Genomic DNA, 25,684 nt, shown 5'->3' with positions numbered 1-25,684 from the left:
AACAATGTTATTATTATCTTTAACAACCACCGATACATCATAAGTATTGGCTGATATGATAAGTGAAGGGTACCCTGGAGATTTAACCACTCCAGAGACATTCTTACTCAGTAAAACTAGAAATGGCTCTAACACAAGGGTGAATAATAAGACTGGGCAGCCTTGCCTTACCCCCCCTCTGTACCTGCATGGGGGAAACAAGCTCATTGTTTAACTTAACTATACTGGATATATTATAATTGTTGAGGATCCGGGGTGGCGGGATTCTCACCCGGTTCTTGGCGCCACCCTCACCACCGCCGTCTCTGGGGTTTATAACGCCGGCCGGCTCAGCACAGGCCTCGGGTCACGCGTCTTCAATCGCGATACCAATGTAATCCTGAACCTTGCCAGTTGGGGAAATAGAACCCCGGGTTACAGACTGGTTTTGTCAGATGCCAAGCGTTTTCTGCCAGACTGTAACCATTTTGATGTTATATGGCAATCGAACGGATCGTTCCTCGATGCGACACAAATTAATCTTCATCCGAATCAACCAGATTTATTGGGGAACATCAGGGATCACAACACAAGGAAAATTCACCACAATGTTTTTATTAACAATTTTCAACTCGGTCTTTACTGGGGAACCACGGACTACAGGTTTCGAGGGGGTCGCTACCGAAATATGCCTTAAACAACATGCAGACAAAGACAGACAGACAGCATGCATGCAAGACAAGACAGAGTACTTGGTGAGGTTTCATGGATGAGAGGACAGTGTCAAAAGCACGAATGTCGCTCGCAACAGGCGGATGTCCACAGATTCGAGCCCCAGCTCGAACGCGCCGCGTGGCAACATCGCGGCACCGTACTCTTGTCCCCTTTGCACCGCACGCGGTCTGCGTGCGATCTGACAGCGCGTAAAGTCGACGGCACGAGACCGCCAAATCAACGATGGGCCTCAGCTGATCTCTCTCAATTTCCAGCATACAAATCCAGGCCTGGCCTGTCCACCAGACAAGGCCCAAATTGAGGTGCCGGGCTCCGGCAAGTGGATCTGCAAACGTGTTGAGCCGTTGGTGTGAGCAGGGACAGTCAGAGGCTCCGGCATCTCCTCTTCTGCCTTCCTGCCTCGAAGCCCGACTTCCGCTTCGCCTCTCAGTTCCTCTCTCTGTTGACTCACCTTTTCTTTCCTTTTCCACGCTCGCCTCTCAAAGCCGGCTGCTGTCCCTCTTAAGGAAGAATCCTCGATGTGCAGGCCAGTTCAGCATCTCTCCCGGAAGATCCAACACTGTACCTCCTTCGTTCGCTCGCTTCGAAGTGACTCCGAGCATGCCTCGAGAACCTGACTGTTCTTCACACACAATCCTCTTTTTACGAAGCCTTCGTTTCTCTCTCGTTCGCTTCTTTGACACACGAGCTCGCCTCTCAACCGACTGCAGTTTTGTACTTCTGCCAAACTGAAGTTGTTCACAAGGTCTTCGTTTGTTCTCTCGTTCGCTCCTTCGACACACGAGCTCCATTCTCTCAGCGAAGTCCAACAAAACTCTTCCCCTTCGCGTCACTTCCTCCCTTTAGCCACACCTTCTCAGCTGACTGGGTCGGGTCTATCGTCCGTCGAGGGGAGGAAGAAGAGGGGGCCCTTGTTCCACCACCACCGCACAAACAATAAAACAGCCTCTTAACCTCCCGACACACATATAACGTCCATTTTACCAAACAACCGATATATATATATATATATATATATATATATATATATATATATATATATATATATATATATATATATGTGCATTTAATGGGGGATCTGAGCTAATCCTATATTTAGTAGTCCAACAAGGGCCATTTCTGTAACACTACCCCCACCTTTCTCCCAAGACTCTCCCGAGCCTCCATCTTGGGAAGCCCGCGGCAATGGCCCTGTCTAACGTACAGCACAGATCTCCCATTTACTCTAACCCACAACATGAGAAGCACTTAACTCCAAAAAACAAAGTGTCACAGTAAGATTGGCATGTCCCTATCCTAGTGTGTCAGGTCACCAATCTAACAACCAAATTCACACTCTATGCACACTACTTAACATTCTAATAATGGATTTCAACGGGAGGGCATTCAATTTTACTTTTAACATCAATATTAGCATAGGAGCAGGACATTCAAAGGTTCAGTGTTCTTTCACGTGTTCGCTTCTTCCTGCCCCCTTCCGGCAGTATTGTCCATTCACCCCTGAGGGTTTCCTCACTTCGTGGCTTATTGGCCTCTCACCAGGTGAGTTCAGTCGGCCAAGTAGCCAAATCGCACAAAGAGTTCTTCGGCCCACTGAGGCCACAAAATGGCATGCATCTTCGTCCGCAATGGCCCACAAAAGCACTTTGGCCTCAATGGCCCACAAAAATGCTTCGGCCCATATGGCCTACTCACAAGCAGCAGCAGGCAACAATTCCTGCATTGGACAGCAGGTGACACAGCAATGGTGGCACGGTGATATCGATGGTAAACAAATGCAGTTCGGAGGATTTCTTGAGGATGCAAATGGGTGTGATGACAATAGACCAGGTGAGTGTACCCTTAACCTTCCTTGCCTGACTTGTTTTTGGTTAAGTTCTCTTTTTTTTTTTCTTTCTCTCCTTTTTTTTCCTTTTACAGACAGGATGGTGTGTTTCTTACTCAACTGTTATCTTTGTGGATGTGTGCTCATGACATACTGGTGGCCTCTCTGGCACTTGGAGAGGGTGACCTTGCCTGGCCCTTGCCAACAATTTCTCCCATCAACACGACTCGTACCAGGTGTCACACATGAATGATGCGGAGGAGAGTCCATCGAACCTAACCATTTACTTTTAGCTCAAGACAATGCAATAAACCCTGCTATGGCTAGAATGATCCTCATGACCCATTTTCCCGACCTGGCACATTGTTCCATTCTATTAAACCTGGGCAAGGCCCTTATTTGTCTTTTTCCATTTGGTGGTGCCAGGCATAACTCGTTGTCTGGGGAGTGTGACTACTACTCGGCCTCTTTGCCTGCTTCCAATCGGGGGTGGAGGACACCCAGTGACCTCGGGGTTCACCTGAGCGTGCTTCTGGTGCTCCGAACTAAGGGGTGGCTCTCTCTAGCCCCCATACTGTGCTCTCATAGCACTGAACCTACCGTGCTCTCCTAGCACTGAACCCTACGGTGCTCTCCTGGCACTGAACCCCCAAAGCCCTGCTGCCCTATTTCCCGACTCACCAACTTCCCATGCCATGTCACACTAGCAGCCAGTATCCCCATACCTTGGCCTGCACCGACCCCTCGCAGTCCGCCTGCACAATGGAACAGCAGCCAGAATCCATGTCAAATCCTCTAATTCCCCCTAACCGACACTAACTTGGTTAGGAGACTCCTACCGACAGGGTACGTTGTTCGCACTCACTCTCCTCATTTGCACAATCACGCCATTCACGCAAACACTTTCGTCATTCATTCCACAGTGCCACTCACCCAGTACACAACACCATCCAACACCTTTCACTTTTATGTGAAAACAAAAACACACCAGTCCCTCGGATCCCACTTGGTCATCAAATTTAACTAGTACACTTTTTCATCAAACCCCTATAAATTTGTCACTACGTCCGTCATCCGCTGGCCTCCTCCATACTGCCCTAATTGTTTTTTTCCAACAATTAAAAAAAAAAAAACATCAAAATCTCTTCACCAGCCCCATGGACCTCTGCATGGTTCCAACCAGGCATTTCAATCCTTCCTCAAACAAGCCACTCTTTGTCATCCACTTGTTTCAGGTGCGTTTAACGCTCTGCCTGTAATGTCTCCACCACTTTTTTCAATAATCACCCAAATCCACCCGTGCCACTTTTATGCCTTCTGCCATTTCTCAATTTGCAATCACTTTCGGTACAATTTCCAATCAAAATTTCTTACATCCCCATATGGCCTGCTTCTTTGGCTCATTGGAAGGGGAGTGAGGGAACGAATCCATCATTACCCATTACATGAGCCTGCCGCCTTTCTGCCATGGCTCAAGGGGGTCACGCCTCAATGGGGGCTGTGATGTACCCCCTCCTTTTCTCCAGGGTTTGCGGAAGTCAGGTAAACCCCAATCGGTGGAACTGCCTCCCCCTCTTATCCAGGGTTCACGGAAATCAGGTAAACCCCAATAGGTGGAATGGCCTACCCCTCTTTTCCAGGGTTCACGGAAATCAGGTAAACCCCAATCAGTGGAATGACCTCCCCCTCTTCTCCAGGGTTCACGGAAATCAGGTAAACCCCAATCAGCGAGGCGGCCTCCCCCTCTTCTCCATAACTCCCTGAAGACAGATAAACCCCACTCAGCTAGCCAAACCACTCGTGTGCTCAGAAAGGTTTGAAGACCAAGTGAAACACGCCAGTGCCGCCTGCTACTAATCTGCACTCCACTCCAAAGTTCCTGTGAGGCTGATAGAGAAATTGAAATCCAATTTCTAAACCCTGCTCCTGGATGCAGCACCTCCAACTCTGTAAGAACCCATGCGGAGCTGTCCATTATGGTTTCCGTCCCCTGGCTCAAGTTCTGTCCTGGTGGCATTTCTATTTCCCCTTGCACCTCTAACCTATTTCCTATGTCACCACTCATTCCATGCCCAGGACTCCCACACACAGCAGGCTGCACACATTCCAAGGTTATGTGTTGACCCTCCACACATTCAACCTTGCCTGTGTACTGACCAACTGCCTCGCACTCCAGGGCTACATTCTCGACCGCCAGGTGAGTACCCACACACACTTCGGCCTCGGCAGCACATACCGGTGCTGTAGTCTGGACTGTGGGCTCACAGCATTCGTTCACAGGCACTCCACACACACCTTCAGGGGTCACGCATACGTGCACCCCATTTGACAGAGTCTCTTCATTAACATAAAATTCAATTTCTACCTGAAGCTCATCGTCCGCACCATGTATGCATGTACCCACGTACCTGCTTCGTTCCAGAATAACCTCGGTCCGGACGCTTCTCTCCAACAGGTTACTCATCATCGGTTCGCCATACTCCTCTGGGGCTGTCAGCTCCACATGCTGGACCTGCTCAAAATGTGTTTCATTCGTCAACAACCCCGCATGCTCCCTCAATGTCTCCGTCACGAGGGTTTGCTCTAATTGTTGTGTCATCCGACGAGTGATGTCAATCAAGTTCCGCAACACTAACATTCCTCCCTGTGGTGATGTCACACATCCCATATTATTGTGCAGTTCTACTTCCTGGCTCCATTTTCTTTTCCATTCGAGTCGTACTTCCTCTCCGAGCCTTTTGAGTTGTTCGTTATTTTTCCAGAGTTTTTCCATCTCCCCGTATTCCAACTTTGCTCCCTCCTTAAGTTGGTCAATTTCAAATTCATATTCTTTTTGTTTTCTATCCCACTGTCTCTCTTGTTTTTCATTCTCCAATCTCGGCGCTTCCTTCAATTTGTCGATTTCCTTTTCCTGCTTCATTCCTTGTTCTTTTTGTTTCTTATCCCACTGTCTCTCTTGTTCCTCATTCTCCAATCTCGTCGTTTCCTTCAATTGGCTGATTTCCCTTTCCTTCTTCATTCCTCGTTCTTTCACCACATCCACGTACTCCAACCTTGCTTTCTCCTTTCGTTGTTCCATTTCAAATTCATGTTCTTTTTCTTTTGTATCCCACTGTCTCTCATGTTCTTCATTCTCCAATCTCGTTGTTTCCTTCAATTTATTGATCTCCCTTTCCTGCTTCATTCGTTGTTCTTTCACTACTCTTTCTTTCATCTCATTCTTTAATCTGGCCTTGGCTTCTAACTGTTCGATCTGCACAGTGTGGTTCCTTAACGTTTCGTTCTCCGTTCTCTTTCTTTCCTCCCTTAACATCCTCAGTTCGTTTTGTAATTCCCTCTCTTTGCTTTGGTGTTTCCGTAACTCAAAAGTTTTTTTTCCATAATTCCTCTCTCGCCTCCTCACCTCTTTTACATGCTTCCTTCCTCATTTCATCCATTCTCTTGCTCATCTCCGCACCTCTTTTGCATGCTTCCTCCCTCAATTCGTCCTTTTTCTTACCGTATTCCTTTAGTTGTTCCTGATATTTCTGTTCTCTTTTTATCTTCTCTTCCAGGCTTTCTCTTCTCTGATTGCCTGCTCTTACTGCTCTTACTCTCTGATTGACTTTTCCATCAATTCTTGCTTCCTTTGCTCCAGAGATTTCTCTCCTCTTTTTATCTTCTGTTCGAGGCTTTCTCTTTTCTGATTGCCTGATCTTACCTCTTCCTTCAGTTGTTTCAATTCCAAATCGTGTTCACATTTTTCCTTTTCTAGCTTTTTTCGCCATTCTTCCTGCAAGTTCTTCCTATCCCGGGAGATACCAATCTGCTCTTCCTCTATTCTTTTGTTCAGTTCGCTCCTCTCTAGTTCCAACACCATTCGGGTTAACCACTCCACTCTAATCCTTTCTCCATGTAGTTCCACGCCTGGGTTGGCTAAGTCCTCTTCCAGCTCCCAAATTTGTTCCTGTGCATCGGCCAATTGTTGTGATTCCCTGTGCACATAATCCTCATGAACCCCGTCTGCGTCGGCTAAGTCCTCTTCCAGTCCACAAACTCGTTCCTGTGCATCGGCCAACTGTTGTGACTCCCCGTGCACGTAATCCTCATGAACCTCGTCTGCGTGCCGTTGTTCCTCGTCCAATTCAATTTGCAATTCCTCTATACAGTCATCACCACACCTCCACTGCTCCAAGGCATCCGACAATTGTGTCTGAAGCTTGCCAATGTATGCGTTGGCATCCTGACTCATTTGCCACGGCATATACTGTGTCCACGTGTCCTGAACCGGTGGGAGGGAGCGTTTCCTTCGTGCTGCGTGTTTGTTGCGCTATAATTAGCCCTCTCCCGCTTCGTGTCGCGCCAAGATGGAGCCGCGCCGCCATTTTGCGACTCCATTTTCTTTATAATTTGCAAGTTTTTCCTCTGATCCGCTCAAGGATAAAATCAAATCAAATTTGGACCGTTTTTATTTTTTCGTAACCAATATCCGGGGTGTGAAATGCACCACTGGTCCAAATATCCCGCTCCTGACTACCAATTGTTGCAGATTCAGACGGTGTAGTTCGACTGGTGTCGGCTCCAATCCGTAGCCTTTTTTTAAAATTTACGAATCAGGTGGATTTATTCCTCTGGGGCACATCGGGGATCACAACACAAGGAAAATTTACGACAATGTTTTTATTAACAATTCTCAACCTGTTCTAAACTAGGAAACCACGGACGACAGGTTTTGAGGGGGTCGCGACCAAAATATGCCCTAAACAACGTGCAGACAAAGACAGACAGACAGCATGCATGCAAGACAAGACAGAGTACTTGGTGAGGTTTCATGGACGAGAGGACAGTGTCAAAAGCACAAATGTCGCTCGTAAAAGGCGGATGTCCACGGATTCGAGCCCCAGCTCGAACGCGCCACATGGCAAGATGGCAGTGCCGTACTGTTGTCCCCTTCGCACCGCATGCGGTCTGCGCGCGCTCTGACCCCGCGTAAGGTCGACGGCACGAGACCGCCAAATCAACGATGGTCCTCAGCTGATCTCTCTCAAAGTCCAGCATACAAATCCAGGCCTGGCCTGTACACCAGACAAGGCCAAAATCGAGGTGCCAGGCTCAGGCAAGCGGATCGGCAAATGTGTCGAGACGTTGGTGTGAGCAGGGACCGTCAGAGGCTCTGGCGTCTCCTATCCTGCCTTCCCGCCTCAAAGCCCGACTTCCGCTTCGTCCTCTCAGTTCCTCTCTCTGTCGAATCACCTTTTCTTTCCTTTTCCACGCTCGCCTCTCAAAGCCGGCTGCCGTCCCTCTCACGGCAGAATCCTCGATGCGCAGGCAGGTTCAGCGTCTCTCCCGGCAGATTCAACACTGTGCCTCCTTCGTTCGCTCGCTTCGAAGCGACTCCGAGCACGCCTCAAGAACCCGACTGTTCTTCACACACAATCCTCTTTTAACGAAGCCTTCGTTTCTCTCTCGTTCGCTTCTTCGACACACGAGCACGCCTCTCAACCGACCGCAGTTTTGTACATCTGCCAAACTGAAGTTGTTCACGAGGTCTTTGTTTGCTCTCTCATTCGCTCCCTCGACACATGAGCTCCCTTCTCTCAGCGAAGTCCAACAAAACTCTTCCCCTTTGCGTCACTTCCTCCCTTTAGCCAAACCCTTTCAGCCGACTGGGCGGGGCCTATCGTCCGTAGAGGGGAGGAATAAGAGGGGGCCCTTGTTCCACCACCACCGCACAAACAATAAAACAGCCTCTTAACCTCCCGTCACACATATAACGTCCATTTTACCAAACAACCTATCTATACATGCATTTCATGGGGGATCTGAGCTAATCCTATATTTAGTAGTCCAATCAGGGCCATTTCCATAACATTATTATATAATAAAGAAATTTAAGTCCTGAAATTAACCCAACTCCATAAACTTTTAACACAGATACAGAAAGCCATGGTCTATACCAGGGGTCAGGAACGTTTTTGACTCAGAGAGCCATTAAAGCAAAATATTTGGAAATCTATTTCAGTGAGAGCCATATAATATATTTTAAGACTGAATTCAACTAAATGTGAGTATAATAAGCCTCTGAATTTATTCTTTTAAATAATGTTGTTATAATACTCACCATTAATGGGACTTCTGGTGCTGCATGGATTTGCTGATGGCTTTGTAGTCTGGTTGGTACTTGGTGAGGTGAAGCTTCATGCAAGCGTTGAGGCTTTCATCCGTTAGACGTGATCGTAGGTTGGACTTGATGTTTTTAAGATGTGAGAATGACTGCTCACATGCATACGTAGATCCAAACAAGGTCAATACAGCAATACTCACACGCTGCAGTGTGAGGTATGTGACAGGAAGCGCGTTCCAAGTTTTGATAATCAGCTCGTCTTCGGGTTGAAGTTTTTTCATTTCTGTCCACATGTGCTTGCTCGCCAACTTCGCTTTCTGTCGTGCGATTCTTTCCAAATCTTCATTCAGTGACTTGAACTTATTCACCCACATGTCTGAGGCCTTCAGGTCAGCCACTTCTGCTTCAAAATCTCTGACGGAGACACCAGGAATGTAACTCAGGTCGGCTGTGTTCAGTGAACACTCGTTTGGATGGGTGATGAACTTAAAAAGACGAGTGTGCTCACGAAATTCTCCAAAGCGTGCTTTGAATGACTGTAGGAGACTGGATGTGAAGCCAGCTAACTGGTGGAGATCAAAGTTTTGAGTGGGCTCACTTGCTGTGCATGCATCTTTAAATTGTCTCAGTTTTTCAAAATGTAGTAAACGACCTGTTTCAAGATCCATGATAAAGAGCTCCAGCTTGTTTTCAAAAGCAAACACGGCTTGTTGAAGGGATAACACTGTATTTCCAATGCCTTGCATTTTCACGTTGAGCTCGTTCAGATGTTCAGTCATATCCACGAGATAGTAAAACTTGAGGAGCCACTCAGTTTCGGCTAGCTCAGGATGCTCAATCCCTTTCATTTCAAGGAAAGTCTGGATTTCGTTCAGGCAAGCCGCAAAACGGCGAAGCACCTTCCCTCTTGACAACCAACGCACATTGCTGTGCAAAAGCAGACCGTGATAGTTATTTCCAACTTCATCCAGCAGTGTTTTAAACTGGCGAGCATTTAAGGCTCGGGTAACAATAAAGTTGATCACACGAATGACCAGCGACATCACTTCGCCAAGCTGCCCATCACACATCTGAGCACAAAGTGCCTCCTGGTGTAGAATGCAATGGAAACTTAGGATGGGTCTATTTTCATGTTCATGGAGAAGCGCCACAAATCCTTTGTTTTTCCCCACCATACACGGAGCACCATCAGTACACACTGAGATAAGTTTATCCATTCGTAGATTTTTTTCTTGAGCGAACTCCATGAAAGACTTGAATAAATACTCACCTCTTGTGGACCCTTTTATTGGCAGAACAGCAAGACTTTCTTCGCACAGTGTATCACCAGCAGCATATCTTGCAATCACACTGAACTGCGACAAATGGCTTACGTCTGTTGACTCATCCAAAGCCAGGGAAAAGAACAGCGCTGTATTTATGTCCTTCACTTGCGTTTCCTCCACTTGGTTTGCCATCATGATGGTACGATCATGAACAGTTCTTGCCGACAGAGGCATGTCTTGTATCCGTTTGATTATCTTGTCTTTGTTCGGAAGATCATCAAAAAGTTCATTGGCGACATCCAGCATGAACGTTTTAGCATACTCGCCATCTGTGAATGGTTTTCCGTTCCTCCCTATTGCTAAAGATCCAGCAAAGCTGGCGGAATTATAGTCACCTTGCCGGGTCCATACGCGGAGTTGCTGCTGGCTGGCTTGCACCCTGCTCAGTAGCTCTTGGCACGCTTTCTTTCTGCTGTCTCCCACAGGGTATTTTGATGCAAAGGTAGCATGGCGCGTGTCGAAGTGCCGCTTTATATTCGACCGTTTCATCGATGCAATTTTGTCATTGCAAATTAGACACACCACAGAACCTGCTCTCTCCACAAAGGCGAATTCTTCGGCCCATTCGTCCTGAAATGTACGATACTCCTCATCTTTTTTTCTTTTCGCCATCTTCTTCGCTGAAGGGTTAGCTTTGAGTAAATGAGAGAGAGGGAGATGTTGACCCAAGTGAGTCTGGCTGGCCTGCGCACGGGCTGACATACTCGAGAGGTGCGGCGCGGCCGGCCGACTCTGGGATGCTGTCGCCTCAGCGGTGGCGCGTGATTGGTCGAGATGAATTCCGGAACGCATCTCGGCGGCGGCACGTCATTGGAGGAACCGAAATCACTACTTGCATCGGCCGCATGACTGGACGAAACAAAAACCGCTTCAGACAATTCGGAGGTGTTTTTTCTTCTCTCCTTCTGCCAAGTTCAGCCCTGCACGTGAATGAAGCATGACACCATTCAAACTATAGGTAAAGCTTCCACGAGAAATATTGGGCTTTCCAAGTTTCAAACTCCAATTTTATCTGCGAGCCAGATGCAATCATCAAAAGAGCCATACCTGGCTCGCGAGCCACACGTTCCCGACCCCTGGTCTATACTATCAAAAGCCTTTTCTCAATCAAGAAAAATTAAACCAAAGTCAATCTGTGCACAATTACCCTCGATAAAGTCTCATGCAAAAAATGTTATCATATAGGGATCTGCCCGGTTCACAATAATTCTGATAAGGATGGAACAAATCACCAATTACTTTTTTGAGTCGATTCGCCAAGGCTTTGGAAAGGATTTTATAGTCAGTGCAAAGCAAAGAAGCAGGTCTCCAATTCTTCATTTGTCGCAAGTCACTCGCCTTTGGAAGAAGGGACATTACCGCTCTTCTCAAGCTTTGAAGCAGTTCTCCATGCAACAAAGACGATTTAAAGACGTGCATCAGTTCTGGGCCTAACGGGTCCCAAAATTGCACATAAAATTCAGCCGGCAGGCCATCAATCCCCGGAACACTTCCCGAGTCCATTCCAGCTAAGGCTTGGGTTAATTCCTCCAGCATACTTGGTGAGTCCAAGTCTCGACGCTGGGGCTCAGGAAGGTGAGAGGTTAATTGTTTCATAATTTCATCACAAACAGTTTGTTTTGTAAATAGATTGGAGAAGAAATCCTTAACACACAACCTTATATCATTGGGATCAACGAAAACAACTCCGTTGGGGTCATAAACAGAAAATATAGTATTGGGTGACTTACGAGAGGAATCTAACCAAAATAATTATTTACTCGGGGTATGTAATAGCTTTAAGTTTTAACCCTCAGTCTGAGTAACAACCAAGCTGCTTTCTCTTGGATTAACTCTCTTAACTGAATCTTCTTTGCAAGTAATAATTGATAACTTCCTGCATCATTGCTGTTAGCCAGTTTACCTTCAAGGTGTACAATGTCAGCTTCGAAAGAAGCCATTGTTACATTCTTAAAATTTGTGATGACAAATTTGCTGTAAACTGATGACAAAACACCATAATCTGGGTTTCCGTATTGTCCCACCATAAATTCACTGAAGAAAAAGAGGGATTTCTTAGGATTTGGTTCGCCCAGAAAAGTTGGAAAGCTTCTTTAAATAGATCATCTTCTAAAAGATTGGTATTAAATTTCCAATATACACTTCTATGTATTGATTGAGGGAGAAAAAGCCCCATGGTTCCTAAGTAATGATCTGAGAATATCGATGGAGAGAAATCTGGAGAGCCCACCATTTTCCGAAACAATGAGTTTATTTGAGCAAATAAAAACACCACTCTCGGTGGTTAACCCCGCACTCACAACATCGTGAACAAGATTTTCATTCGACGTGAACACAACAACTTTCTGATTCATTCGAGACACAGCGCGAACATGTTTAAAACCGATTACACTGAACAACAAATTTCAAAAATTTTTTTTTACTGGAGATGTGTAAAGTGATTAAGACTAATTTGGGTACGCTGATTTCAAAAATCATAACCGTTTTGCTGTATCACGTCAGGATTTTCAGGAACAGAAATATTCCCATTGCCTAGAAGTCAGGATTTCAATGAAATTTACATATGTCTTTAACATGTCTATTTCGTACAATTGTTGTTAACTTGTGTTATATTTCTTTCTTTCAGATAAAGATGAGTAGGCGTTCCTGTACCAATCATCCTGACAACTTCTGTTATGTCTGTGGTCAGTATACCAAAAAAGATCAACAGCGAAGTATATCTACAGCAGTGAAAATGAAGGCCGCCTACTTTCACTACTTCGGGTGTAAGGTGGGGGACCAAGAACAGAGCTGGGCACCACACATCTGCTGCACAAGCTGTCACACAACCTTGACTCAGTGGTTGGTGGGCAAGCGCGCGAGCATGCCATTTGCGGTGCCCATGATATGGCGTGAGCCGCAGAATCATCATGATGATTGTTATTTCTGCTGCACAAGCATCGCCGGCTTCAACAAGAAGAATAAAGGTCACATCAAGTACGCTGACTGCGTCTCTGCTCGTAAACCTGTGCCTCATGATGACGAGAACCCCGTTCCAACACCTCCAGCTGATCAGAACATAGCTGTAAGCAGTGGTGAAGAGGATGGTGATGATGAACCTTTTGAACCCGACACTCAAGAATCACACCTTCTGAACCAGGGAGACTTAAATGATCTTGTAAGAGATCTCTCGCTGTCAAAGGCGAAGGCAGAGCTGCTTGGATCAAGGCTGCAGCAGTGGAATCTACTTGAACCTAACACCAAGATATCCTTGTTCAGAGCACGTCACAGAGACATGGCTGAGTTCTTTGAGATGGAAGACATGATGACATTCTGCAGTGACATCAACGGTCTGTTGAAAGAACTTGGGTGTGATCACGATCCTGCAGACTGGCGCCTCTTCATCGACTCGGGGAAGAACAGCTTGAAGGCTGTTTTGCTCCACAATGGCAACGAGAAACCATCAGTCCCACTGGCTCACACGTTCGGCATGACAGAGACCTATGAGACTATGCGGCAGCTGCTTGATTCCATCAAGTACAATGACTTCAACTGGCACATCTGCGGAGACTTGAAAGTGGTGGCGCTGTTGTTAGGGCTGCAGTCAGGCTACACGAAATACATGTGCTTCCTTTGTCTCTGGGATAGCAGAGACGACAAGAATCACTGGACGAAGAAAGATTGGGAAGAGCGAAAAGAGCATGTACCTGGTCGACACAACGTGAAGCATGTCGCCCTTGTCGACCCAGCCAAGGTTTTCCTTCCATCACTCCACATAAAGCTCGGCTTGATGAAAAGTTTTGTATGGGCAATGGATCTGAATGGGCGTGGGTTTTTATACCTCAAGGAAAAGTTTGGCAACACCTTGTCGGAGGCCAAGATCAAGGCTGGTGTCTTTGTTGGACCGCAAATCCGACAGATTATGAAGGACGAAACTTTTCCGACAACTCTAAACCCCAAAGAGCTGGCAGCGTGGAGGAGCTTCAAAGCTGTGACGGACAACTTCTTGGGGAACGAGCGCGCGGACAACTATGAAGAAATAGTGCAGCAGCTGCTGGAGTCCTTCAGGAAACTTGGCTCCAGGATGTCCCTGAAAATCCATTTCCTACACCAGCACCTGAACTTCTTCCCTGACAACTTGGGAGCAGTCTCGGACGAGCACGGCGAGCGATTCCACCAAGAGATTTCACTCATGGAGACGCGTTACCAAGGGCGGCACAACTCGAACATGATGGGCGATTTCTGCTGGTTCCTGCATCGTGAAACTGACACAGAGCAGCACAAACGCAAAGCCAAATGCCTAAAGCATTTTTAATTACATTCTAGTGGAGTTTTTCTGTAATTTCTATAATTTTGAAGCATTCATGATGAAATAAATGAATAAATGAATTTATGTAAATTTCATTGAAATCCTGACTTCTAGGCAATGGGAATATTTCTGTTACTGAAAATCCTGACGTGATACAGCAAAACGGTTATGATTTTTGAAATCAGCGTACCCAAATTAGTCTAAATCACTTTACACATCTCCAGTAAAAAATTTTTGTTGTTCAGTGTTATATTCCCGACTGCAAGGACGACGTCCTCAGTGAGGACTCCTGGCGGAACACACACGAGCTCATGTTTCCGAGTTAAACTATCAAACGCCTCATACCGAGGACCTGTAGTTGCCATGACGGCGATTTAACTAACACCACTTTGCTCAGATCAGGCAACATGATCAAAACCAAGGAAAACGAAATAAATTAATAATGAAACAAAACGTTGATGAAGCCTCATCAACACTGGGTAGGCCAGGCCACACCCAAGTAGGCCCGCTCTCACTCTGTCTCTCTCTCAAGGACAGAGGCTGTAGAAAACACAACGAGAGAAAAAAAAATGAGACAAACACAGCAGGATAGAAGGAGGATAAGGAGAGAGGGGAGGCAGGAAGGAGAAAACCACACAAACAACTCACCACAGCACAGATCAGCTGCAGCAAGCGGCCATGACAGCACACCTAAACTTCCACCGGGGCAAGAAAGGAGAGAGAGAACAGCAGCGGGTTCAAGGCTGCGAAGGACTGGATAGTTCTTCTCCTCTGTGACAATACCAGAGGTGACTGCATGATCGAGCCAATGATGCTGTATCGTTCACTGAACTCATATGCTCTCAAAGGCAAAAAAAGGTGTGGGTTACATTTGCCATTTTTATGGATTGGTTCCACAACTGTTTCATCCCTCAAGTGGAGAGGTACTCGCAGAAAATAACCTCTCCTTCAAGGTCCACCTGCTGGTGGACAATGCTCCTGGCCTCCCTGAATCACTGAAGGTGGCCCATCTCAACGACAACATCATCTTCCTGCCACCCAACACCAGCTTCCCTGATCCAACTGCTCGACCAAGGTGTAATTTCAACGTTTAAAACGTACAACACCCACCCCACCTTCCATCGCATCTTGGATGCTATGGAGTCAGACTCCAAACTTTCCATCAGGAAATGTTGGAAGTGCACTGCATCAGCACCATGAAAGATTCGCTGGATGAAATGAAAGCCCCCACCAACGCTTGCTGGCAAAACCTACAGCCGCAGGCAGTCAACAACTTCAGGTTTTCCAGAGTTTGAGCTGTGCCAGCTGCTGAATTAACACCAGGTGGGGTTGATTCAGCCTGTGATCCTTCCTAGGTCAGCGAAAGGGATTTGTGCTACCAGAAATCTCATGGTGTTCGCGGTTGATCGTCCAACCTGTTAGTGTGTGTGGAAGACCTCACACAAGATCTCCAAGAATGCCCATGGTCAACGAAGGTCACCAGGGCTAAGCAGAAAGGAAAGAAATATCGTTTTAGATCTGGAAAATGGTATGAGCATGCAGAAGTACTGGATACGTTTTATGGAGCATAATGGAATCTCCACTACCTTCCTTGTTTCATCTGATACTGCTGGAAAACCTGCTGGCAATCTGGGATGTGTTCAGTTACCAAGCAGTTAGCGCTTGCCAAGCCAGCCGTTCCTCATCAATGGCTTTGGATGGAGTGCTTGCACCACTTGGTGAGCACTCTACAATAAACTTCGTAACTGAACACACACCTGGCTGCTGCTGGCAATCCAACAAATACTTTCTTTATAAGTTGGTAAGTTGTCCTGATGTGACCACGTTTAATGACATAATTGGTCTTGCTGGAACTTCCCTATCTATTACATGAACTCCAGAAACCTCTACACATTTTCACGATATTCAGGATTACTTATCCACCCTAAACTACTCTTTTTATCTTTATGGTTTTATTGCTAAGTTGTCTGATTGCTGACCATAAATTTGGATTCAGACCAGGCCACTCTACCCTGGGAAAGCTGCTTCTACTTTCCCAAGAATGGATGGAGATCCTAAATGCCAGACATGAGATCAGAGCCATCTCCCTAGACATATCGTGAGCTTTCGATACGGTCTGTCATCCCGCATTGTTCACCAAACTCTCTTCTTCCGGTATCCAAGGCAATCTCCACTCATGACTCGCAGACTTTCTCTCCTGTCACAGGAAACTTGTGGCTCTTAATGGCTCCTGTCCAGGTTGGATTTCCTCAAGGCGGTGTTTTGGGCCCTGTTCTTTTTCTGGTTTCTTCAAGGATCTGTCAGATTCACTGGAAAATCCTTTTTATATCTTTAATGATGACTTCACCCTCTGCCGTACTATCTCTCATCCCTCTGATTGACAAGCAACATCCTCTTCACTCTCTGCAGACCTGAATAAAATCACAAGCTGGTCAAACACTTGGAATATGTCTTACAATCCTCATAAATCTCATACCCTCACTATGTATCTCTGAAAGGACCAGATGAACCCTCCCCCCCACACCACCCACCCCATCTACTTTCCAACAATCCCCTTGAAAAAGTGCTTTCATTCAAGCTTTTGGGCCTCACTATCTGCCACAATATTCCTGGGGAAAGCAACATCTCCAAGCTGGCCTCCAAAGCCGACTGGGCATCCTACGTCATGCAAAGTCCTTCCTTAGCACACCTCAACTTCGAACCACTTACAAAGCTTTCATCCTCAGTCTGATAGAAAACTGCTCTCCCCTCTGGGCTGGTGCTCCTGCCTCACACCTACCTCAGCTTCACGCTGTGGAAACCAAGGCTTTTCGGATCATTGGTATCTCCAGCGTTGAGACCGAGTCTTTGGGTCTCTCACTCTCTCTCACCGGAAGCAGGTCGGTGATCTTTCTATCTTCCACCATCTCCTCTCCAGCCTCACCCCCCTGCTCTGTCTGTGCTCAGTTCCCCCAAAAAACCCTTCTGGTGAAACTGCCAAAATCAACAATCATTGCTCACCTTCACTCTTTCATTCCTCTTTTTTGCCACCTCTGGAACAAACTCCCACACTCTCTTCAATCCCACTCTTCCCACCAGTTCTTCAAAATAGCTGAGCAACACCATCTCATATCTTCACCCATCTAAACTCTTGATCTTTTCTACCCCCATTAGTCCACCCCAAACCCACCTCCTTCAAATTCCCTGCTTTCCTTCATGAAAATCCCTGTCGTACCATCTTGTTTACCCCAGGTACCCTCCCCCATACCTCTCTCTACCACAGATCTCCTATCATCTCTGTTCCCCACTATTTTGTGCTCCCCTCTCCCACCTTGTTATATGTTCTGTGTGTTAGCTCTTCCACGAGCCTAGACATGGTATACAAAAAAAAAGAAGAGGGTTATGTTATTATCCTTATTCAAACATGGCACTGGAAAACGTGGGGACAGGAATACTGAACTGCAAAGGGTGGGGACTTGAAATCTCCTCGCCCACCTGGAGGTGGCACGACATGATAAACCTTTTTTTTCATTCACTGTTTTTAAGGATGTCATAAAGGAAACAAACAACAGGTAATGAAGAAGTAATGTAACGTGTTGGACAGGGTGATGTTCTAAACACTGGGTCAAACAGCAGGAAAACAATTCATTTAAACGAGTTTTACAACGTTTATTCTCTTTCAATTGAATGATATACATGCTTGAACACTGTAGAACACAAATAATTTTCTTGTCACTTCCAAAACCCTTCCGTTTAGCAGTACTTGGACATGTTAACTCAGGTGGTGTAGAAGACTGCTGCAATAGCGCTAAACTTACAGAATGTTTTATTTAACGATCTTTGATATCATTCTTTTATTTCAATGGAAGTATTAACATAAACACTGCATGGGCAACATATTCTATGAACTCTCTCATTTGAACCAGGATTGTGTATCAGAACAGAAGAAACAGCTATGGGATCCAATCTGATAGTTTTTATTCGAAAAAAAATTATACACCGAGCAGGAGCACAAAGTGAAGGCAACATCTTACATCGTGTCATTTCTGAAACTTAAGATGAAATGTAAAACGACAGCCGTGAGGGCATGGACGGCTACAATGATTGATTTATCAGTGAAGAACCAGGATACAAACTGCCATTGTGTACGAGTGGCCACTGTGTGGCGCAATCACTGGCTCGATGCAGCAGAATAATAAATCGGCGACACGGATTCCAAAATACAGGCACAGGCAGGATTTGTCACTGGGATTATGTTCAGAAAATTGAAGTGGAATTTAAAGGGAGTAGTATTAACAGAAACACGACTATAGTAAGGTCTCATCTCGATTGTCATGTTCAGTTTGGTAGCCAGGACTAACAGTCAATTTTGAGGAATGACATAACTGCCATTGATGGAGTTCAATGGAGTTCCCAGATTTATTATGGGGATCGAGAGACTAAGCTATGTGGAATTGGAGGAGGGAGTCTGGAATTTTTACTTTTGAAAGGAGGAAATTACCAGATCTTATAACAATATTTAAAATAATAAAGGGCATGAGTAATATGGATGTAGGAAAGCTTTTCAGTGGGATGGACAGCAATGGAACCAGTAGGCATTACTTTAGCAAGAGGAACAGTAAGACGATAGCAAGATGGGTACCGTATTTTCCTGTGTATAAACCGTGGCCGTGTATTAACCGCACCCGTTTTTCACCCTAAAACAAACAAAAAAAACTTCCGGTGTATTAACCACACCATGTTATTCACCCTCAAAATAAATTAATATATTAATCATTTTATTTTCTGATCTCGATCTCAATACGTTTGTCCATTAACTGTGCACAGAACAAAGCGATGTGGGTATCAATACGCTTCCTCCCATGTCCGCTTAAATTTTGTCTTCGTCTTATTCTCATTTTCAAGAAGTTGAAGAGAGAGGAGAGGTTACCAAGAAGTTTTTTTATTTTTCTTTCTTATTTTTTAACATAATGGAGGATTTTTTTTGTTCCGAGAAAAAGGAAGAGAAGGGATTCATACCGGTATCATGCATATTTCTTGTGGATTTGTAGCCCTGAAATGGGCCTTTTGGGTTTGATAAAGCTTTTCAGCTCAACCCGAGGAAATACTCATCAATGCTTTCCTCGTCAAAGACAGCACATAACTCCTTGACCGAATTAGGTAGAGCAAACCCTTTTTTTTAACCTCTGGCAGTTTACCGCTTAGCTTTGTACCATTTCAGGTTATTCACTGGACTTGAACTGCCTAAATTTCAGTAAAAACTGGAAAAATGAGGATGTTATAAAACTCTTGACTGGTAGTGTATAGAATGATAATATTTCAAAAAGTTTGGAACAGATTCAGCCAAAACTTGGTGGATGAGTTGGGGAGGTGACAAGAACAAGTAGATTAGATTTTGGTTCAAGTGAAATGATGGAAATATTATTCCTCTGTTGAATTAATTATTTATCCATTGCACAGGGTAATCCAAAAAGACCCAGACAACTTTGGCTGTTGATATTGTCATGTCCCAGTCAGTCATCACCGACCTGGATGGATTGCTGAACGGTTCTTATCCGGAGGCAAATGGCCGAAATCCTTGGAGATTGAGGCGCACGTGGGAACGGAAACAGCGAAGGCGTCCACAACGGGGCATTTACCAGAACCTGAGCACATGGGTTTATCCTCGAACCCATAACAAATAAACCAATCCAAGTAAATTCAACAAATAATATTTTAATAAAAATATATCAAAGATATTGTTGTGGTTTCCCGCCCGTCGGTGTGCACTCGACCACTTTTAGCCAATGGCGGCCGCTCTTGCCCACCGAACGGGCAAACCAAGTCGCAGCTTTCGGATCAACGCCGAAATCCAGCCACGGGTGTATCTTTAATCACATGGAAAATTAGCCAGCTATTCTGTCCGCGCGTGATAGGGTCCGATCGGCGAATTGTCAATTTACCTAAGTATGCGCACAGACAGAAATGCCGGGGATTTACACCTCGTCGGGACCTGCTTGGAAACGAGCCGCTAAGAGCTCGCTCCGTTTGCGATTTGCCAAGAGGTGTATATCGCCAAGCCCCGCCGGATCCGATTACTTATCGGTTATTAAGAACCAACTATATTCCGAACTTAATTATGGCAGTTCAATTGAGGGAAGAGGACGCAACGAGCAGGTGAACATTCACACAAGGACATTTATTTACAAAGCACGTATGCAGGCATGCACATATGCAATCAGGCAAGGCAAACACGCATGGAATTATGCAATCAACAAAAGCACGACAAAAGAACTACAACCGTACTAATATTATCTACACACATGCACTTAACAGTTTACTACTTGATAGACACGGCGCCACTGACACACGTACATACACACACACACCCAAGAAATGGTAGCTGATGCCTTTACTAAGGACTCCAACTCAGAGGACAGATGAGCTGAAACCCAGAACCTATCTCGAACCTCTCCACCTCGTGTGGTCTTCAATCTGTTCGGACCTGGGCTCCAGCGAGAGCGAGCTGGATCCAATCGCCGTGAGCCGCGATCCTTCCCGAGCTCCAGCGAATCCTCTCGCACTTCCGAACACGTGCTGGTGAGACGAGGCGCCGATCCTTCGCGTCGATGGGTCGCTATCTCAAAGAACCACCTCCAAGATGAGGCCAAGGAGTCGCACTAAGCCGGGAACCGAGCCGGAGAACAAAAGCTCCACGAGCCAAGAAGAGCCAGCCGAACCAGGCCACGAAGCAGAGCAACAGGCTCGAACCAGCTCGAGCACCCTTGAACCAGGCCGACACTCCTCGACCACCAGGCCGAAGAACCACAACAACCCAAACCAACTCCTCCGATGAACAACTCTCCAACAATAACCAAGTCGAGCCAAGCATAGCAAGAAGCTTACTCAAGCAGCAGTCTCAACCCTCCCAAGCAGAACCCAAAGGCCTGCTAAAAGCCAAGCCGAAGCAAAAAGCTTACTAAAAGCCTCAACCCTAACCCGAGCCAAGCAGAAGCCGAAGCTCTACTGAACAACCCAAAACAAAGCAGAGGATCTCTTCTTTATTCTCATTGGCCCCCTCCCCCGCTCCCGGCATGACTCAGGACTCTTTGCAGAAGAGGGGGGGGGAGGGTCGTCTTCCTTTGTGTTGTGATCGCTCCCTAACTATTAAATTAAATCACAGCGCACTTAATCGATTTCTGCCCATTAAACAATGGAAGGTGACCTATCTATAGAACATGCACTTATCGACATACCTGAGCTAAAGGAACCTGAATGTTGTGTGCGATAGAATTCCAAATTCGTAACAATATATTATGGAAATAAATTCATGAGTGAAAATGAAAATAAATGAAAGCGTGAGGAAATGAAAAGTGAGGTAAACTGAAGCCTAATTTGAGACATCCACTCAATCACAAAAACAGACAAGGGGACAGATAAAATAAAATAAAATTCCACCCTTTATGCTGGTACTCAGCTTTGTGTCCAGAGATGACCTTTCGGAGCCTCACAATCGTCAAGCCTCGAAGCCGCCGTTCGGGAAACGCACAAAATGGCACCAAGTTGCTCTCCGCATGGGAAACGCACCAGTTGGTGCGAAGCCGCTCTCCGTGGCTATGTACGTGAGGTAACTCTGGCGGGCGATCCTCCTTTCATTAAGGGTCCACAAGCTGCTAAGTTCCTTCTCATGATCGAAATTGCCGACACCGATCTCAACACCATGCAGGCTCACAGCAAAAGGCCTGGCGTTTCTCTCCGCACAAACAGGAGACTCCGAGAATGCGCTCATCTTCTCCTCTCTCCCAAAGTGCACAAACACAAACCCACCCGAAGTCAATGGCTAGTGTACTATTCCAGTACGTGAGAAAATTGGCACCAGCAAACAACGTGAACTATACAGCCTTCTTGACCATGCCGAGTAGAGATAAGCGAGACCCTCTCTTCTAACCGCTCTCCTCACACCAACTTTCCCCCCTCACCGATCATGCTCCCTCTGACATCAAATGGACCAATCATAAGCCTTGGGGCATGGCCTGCTGGTAGGAACCTGGGTAGGCAGAGTTTTTGCCTGCTCGGAAAACATTCAGCTCTGTTGTTGCAAGAACGTGGTTCTTTTATTGCTGGCTTTGTAAATGCAAAAATGTAGGAAAACGTCACGGGGCAATCACACACTGGGAGAATCTAGCCGACCAAGTTAACACAGCACCGCCCACCATGTGGTGACACGTAACATTCTTTAGCTCAGTTTTCCCCACTGAAATTACATTGAGATGTCTCCTATCTGTCCACGGCTTATGTTATACTATACAATCCTACCTTCACGAAGGGAGTCCTCAATCTAACCCTACAAACATAATATATTTCGAACCACAAATGATACGATACCCTTTGTTTTATGACACAGAAACTGATAGAGTTTTGGGCATACCATCGATACACTTCAAGATGAGCTTCATTTGTCATGCGCAAGATATCAAGGCAGAACACGAGTTCTTCCCATGTTCGGCTCAGCATGTTTGGGTGAACCAGTGCGCATGCAGTTGTGATCCGAGATCGAAGATCCTGCAGGTTTTCCACCTTGGTGTTTAAGCCAAAAACTTTGACAAACCCTGATAGAAAAAAAAAATTATACTCAAGGGGGGTCATGTCTGGTGATCATGAGTGCCAGGTGGATGGTCCATCTCAGCCAATCCAGCAAACTGGAAAATTTTTCAAACAGGACGGCTCAAACAACTAAGGCCCAGTGAGGGGGAGTGCTGTCAACAGTGCCAAAACAATTGTTGAAAAATGATATCGGGTAGCAGATCTTCAATCTGTGGGAAGGTGAATCCTTCCAGCATGTTCATGTAAATTGCAGAGGTCAATGTACCCTCTGCAAAGAAAAACAAACCCACCAACCAGTCATGGAGAAGGCCACACCACACATTCACCTTTGGACTATCGCGTATGTGTTCAATGATCACGTAAGGGTTTTCAGAGCCTCCACACTTTTCAGCGATTTCATGGACTGGATTCTAGGGAGGATGTCGGAGAGATCAAGATGCAGTGTATCGTTTGGGAATGTCATAATCTCTGACCTCAATTTCACAGACGATACAGTCATCTTTGCAGAAATGTTGGATATCCTTAGGGGGGACATCAAGGTGTTGAATGAATAGTCGGGGCTGCTGGGATTACGAGTTTCCTGGGTCAAAACTAAGATCCAGGCTTTCAATGACATATTGGATATTATTTTCTTGTCTGTACCCATTTGTGGTGACGATGTTGTCACGCAGAGATTCACTCACCCTGGTAGTGATATTCATGCCTCTGCTGGCTGTGAGCCAGAGGCTATTAGATGTCTGGGTAAGGCCTGGGGAGTCATGGATTCACTGGACCATGGGGTGCAGCACTGTCAGCACCTATGCAAGACGACAAAAGTCCAAGTCTTCAGGTCCTTGGTGCTTCCAGTCTTGCTCTACAGATGTGAGACTTGGACTCTGACCAGGGATCTGAGATGGTGACTTAACTCCTTCGGTAAAAGGTCTCTTTGGAGAGTTCTTGGCTATCGCTGGTCAGACTTTGTGTCCAACGAGCAGTTGCTGAGAGAGACTCAGATGAGATTTGTTACCTGGAAAGTCCGTGAGTGGCAGCTATGGCTGTAGGGACATGTGGCTCATTTTCCTGATGCTGATCCTGCTCACCAGATTCTCTCAGCAAGGGAGCCTCATGGGTCGAGGAAGCCAATGGGTCGAACATGTGCCTCGTGGTTGTAGCACATTGATCGCATCTCAAGGAGATGGGAATGGGCCAGGCATCTATATGGGGGATGGCCAGACAGAGACCCCTGGAGTACCAGTGGAAAGTGGACGCTGCGACGTGCTGCTCCCACACCCGACCTAACCCGAATGTTTGGATTGACCCCACTTATGGCATGATAAATGTTTCTTTAATCTAATTGAATTGTTTATCTGTTATTACTGTAATGTTCAGTTTGAGAAGAAAATTCAAATTGCTCGCAACATTATATCATTGCTTGTTCTAAGTCTGGATACACTAACTGAAGCATTCAGTTATTATCAGTAATAACAAGTGAAATCCTTCAACACAACTCGTGTGGTGAAGCAAATGAGTACACATGTTAAAATATGCAATTTATGCTTTTTCAGTTTAAAAACAATTAAAAAGTGTACTTAATATTTGAAATGTAAAAATCTTGTTATTATTGTGATAAGCACCTTTATATATAACAGAATGAATGAAATCGTTCGATACAGCATGGCAGGGGGCCGCAAAAGAATGATGTAAAAAAATAATAATTATAAAGTTAATGTACAGACAAATAAATGATGAGTAAAATGTAAGCTTTGCTGATGAAAAGATGAAAGCAAAGCTAAAATATTTGTTGAGCAAAACATTGAAACATAGTGGTTACACCAACTACATAATATTAGTTATATTGTTGTTATTTTAAATATAGACGAACACATTTTGAATTTAAGCATATTTAATTTTTGCATATTTTGAATGTACAGTACAAAGTTATGAAAATAATTTAAGATCTCCCTGGTTGAAAGAACCACTTATCACTTTGTTACCAATATCTGCCATAATTGTAAGTAAATTTCAACTACTAATGCATGACGAAACACTTGTTTATGGCTAATATTAAAGAGAATGATGGCATAAGAAGAACTTAGCTTTCAGCATTCAGCATGAAATGCCATTGTAGGCGGAAATGACGTCTTTCATTCGTTCATGAGAGGGGAGCGTTTCTTGGTTTTTTTCCATCAAGCAATAAATTCAATGGTTTTCACATATATAACACATTAGTTTCACAAATTTCCATTGAAATACTCAGGTATTTCCGTCAATTGTCGCCATTTCCGTCGAGGTTACGCACTGCCATTTACCAGACGGCCGTCATTGGGTGTCACAGGCTCTTGGGGAAGGGGGGGGGACACCGGGGACATTTCAAAATCGGTGCAATTGTATACAGCGCACGCGCTGTAATAAGAAGTGTCATGACTCACGTGTGTTATACATCATTTATTGGAGAACAATTTTACTATTACTGTTCTTGGTTAGCCTACTATAAGATTTTCACTATTCAACTGCAGAATAATTGCAGTCATTTGTCATATTGGAATGTACATTTGTCTATAAACTATCATGTCATTATTCGTTAACACAGGAATTAATGACTGGAGATAGTTAAACAAAATTGTTCAATGGCTAGTAGATTACATTAGTAATATATTTGCTCTTTAACTATAATTAATGGTAACAGCATCTATCATTGAACACATCAAAGTAATGCCCAGAAGTTTGGAACCTAAATTGTCATTGAATGCATCCTGACAGATCTTTCATTGTATCTTCATGGTTTATCATCCATCTCCACCTGCAATGCTCAATAAACTGTTGAAGCAAGACAAGTCATTCTTATTTCACCTTCAACATTAATTTAAACAAAACTGCAGAAAATTTTA

The 25,684-nt window shown here is 45.3% G+C and overlaps 1 protein-coding gene across 1 annotated transcript; it reads right to left on the bottom strand.

Moving 5' to 3' along the window:
- Positions 1-1,788: 1,788 nt before the first annotated feature.
- LOC147021240 (uncharacterized) lies at positions 1,789-11,907 on the bottom strand. Its single transcript, XM_085890427.1, is given in 4 exon segments — positions 1,789-5,961; positions 5,963-6,159; positions 6,162-6,637; positions 11,871-11,907. Coding segments are annotated over 4 exon segments (2,691 nt in total). The 3' UTR covers positions 1,789-3,980.
- Positions 11,908-25,684: the final 13,777 nt, after the last annotated feature.

Source organism: Eptatretus burgeri, chromosome 8 (assembly GCF_056783735.1).
Source record: "Eptatretus burgeri isolate ZD-2024b chromosome 8, Ebu_testis_v1, whole genome shotgun sequence".
Lineage (NCBI taxonomy): Eukaryota > Metazoa > Chordata > Myxini > Myxiniformes > Myxinidae > Eptatretus > Eptatretus burgeri.
Note: the sequence above shows the minus strand (reverse complement) of the source record. Positions and strands in the feature narration are given on the sequence as shown.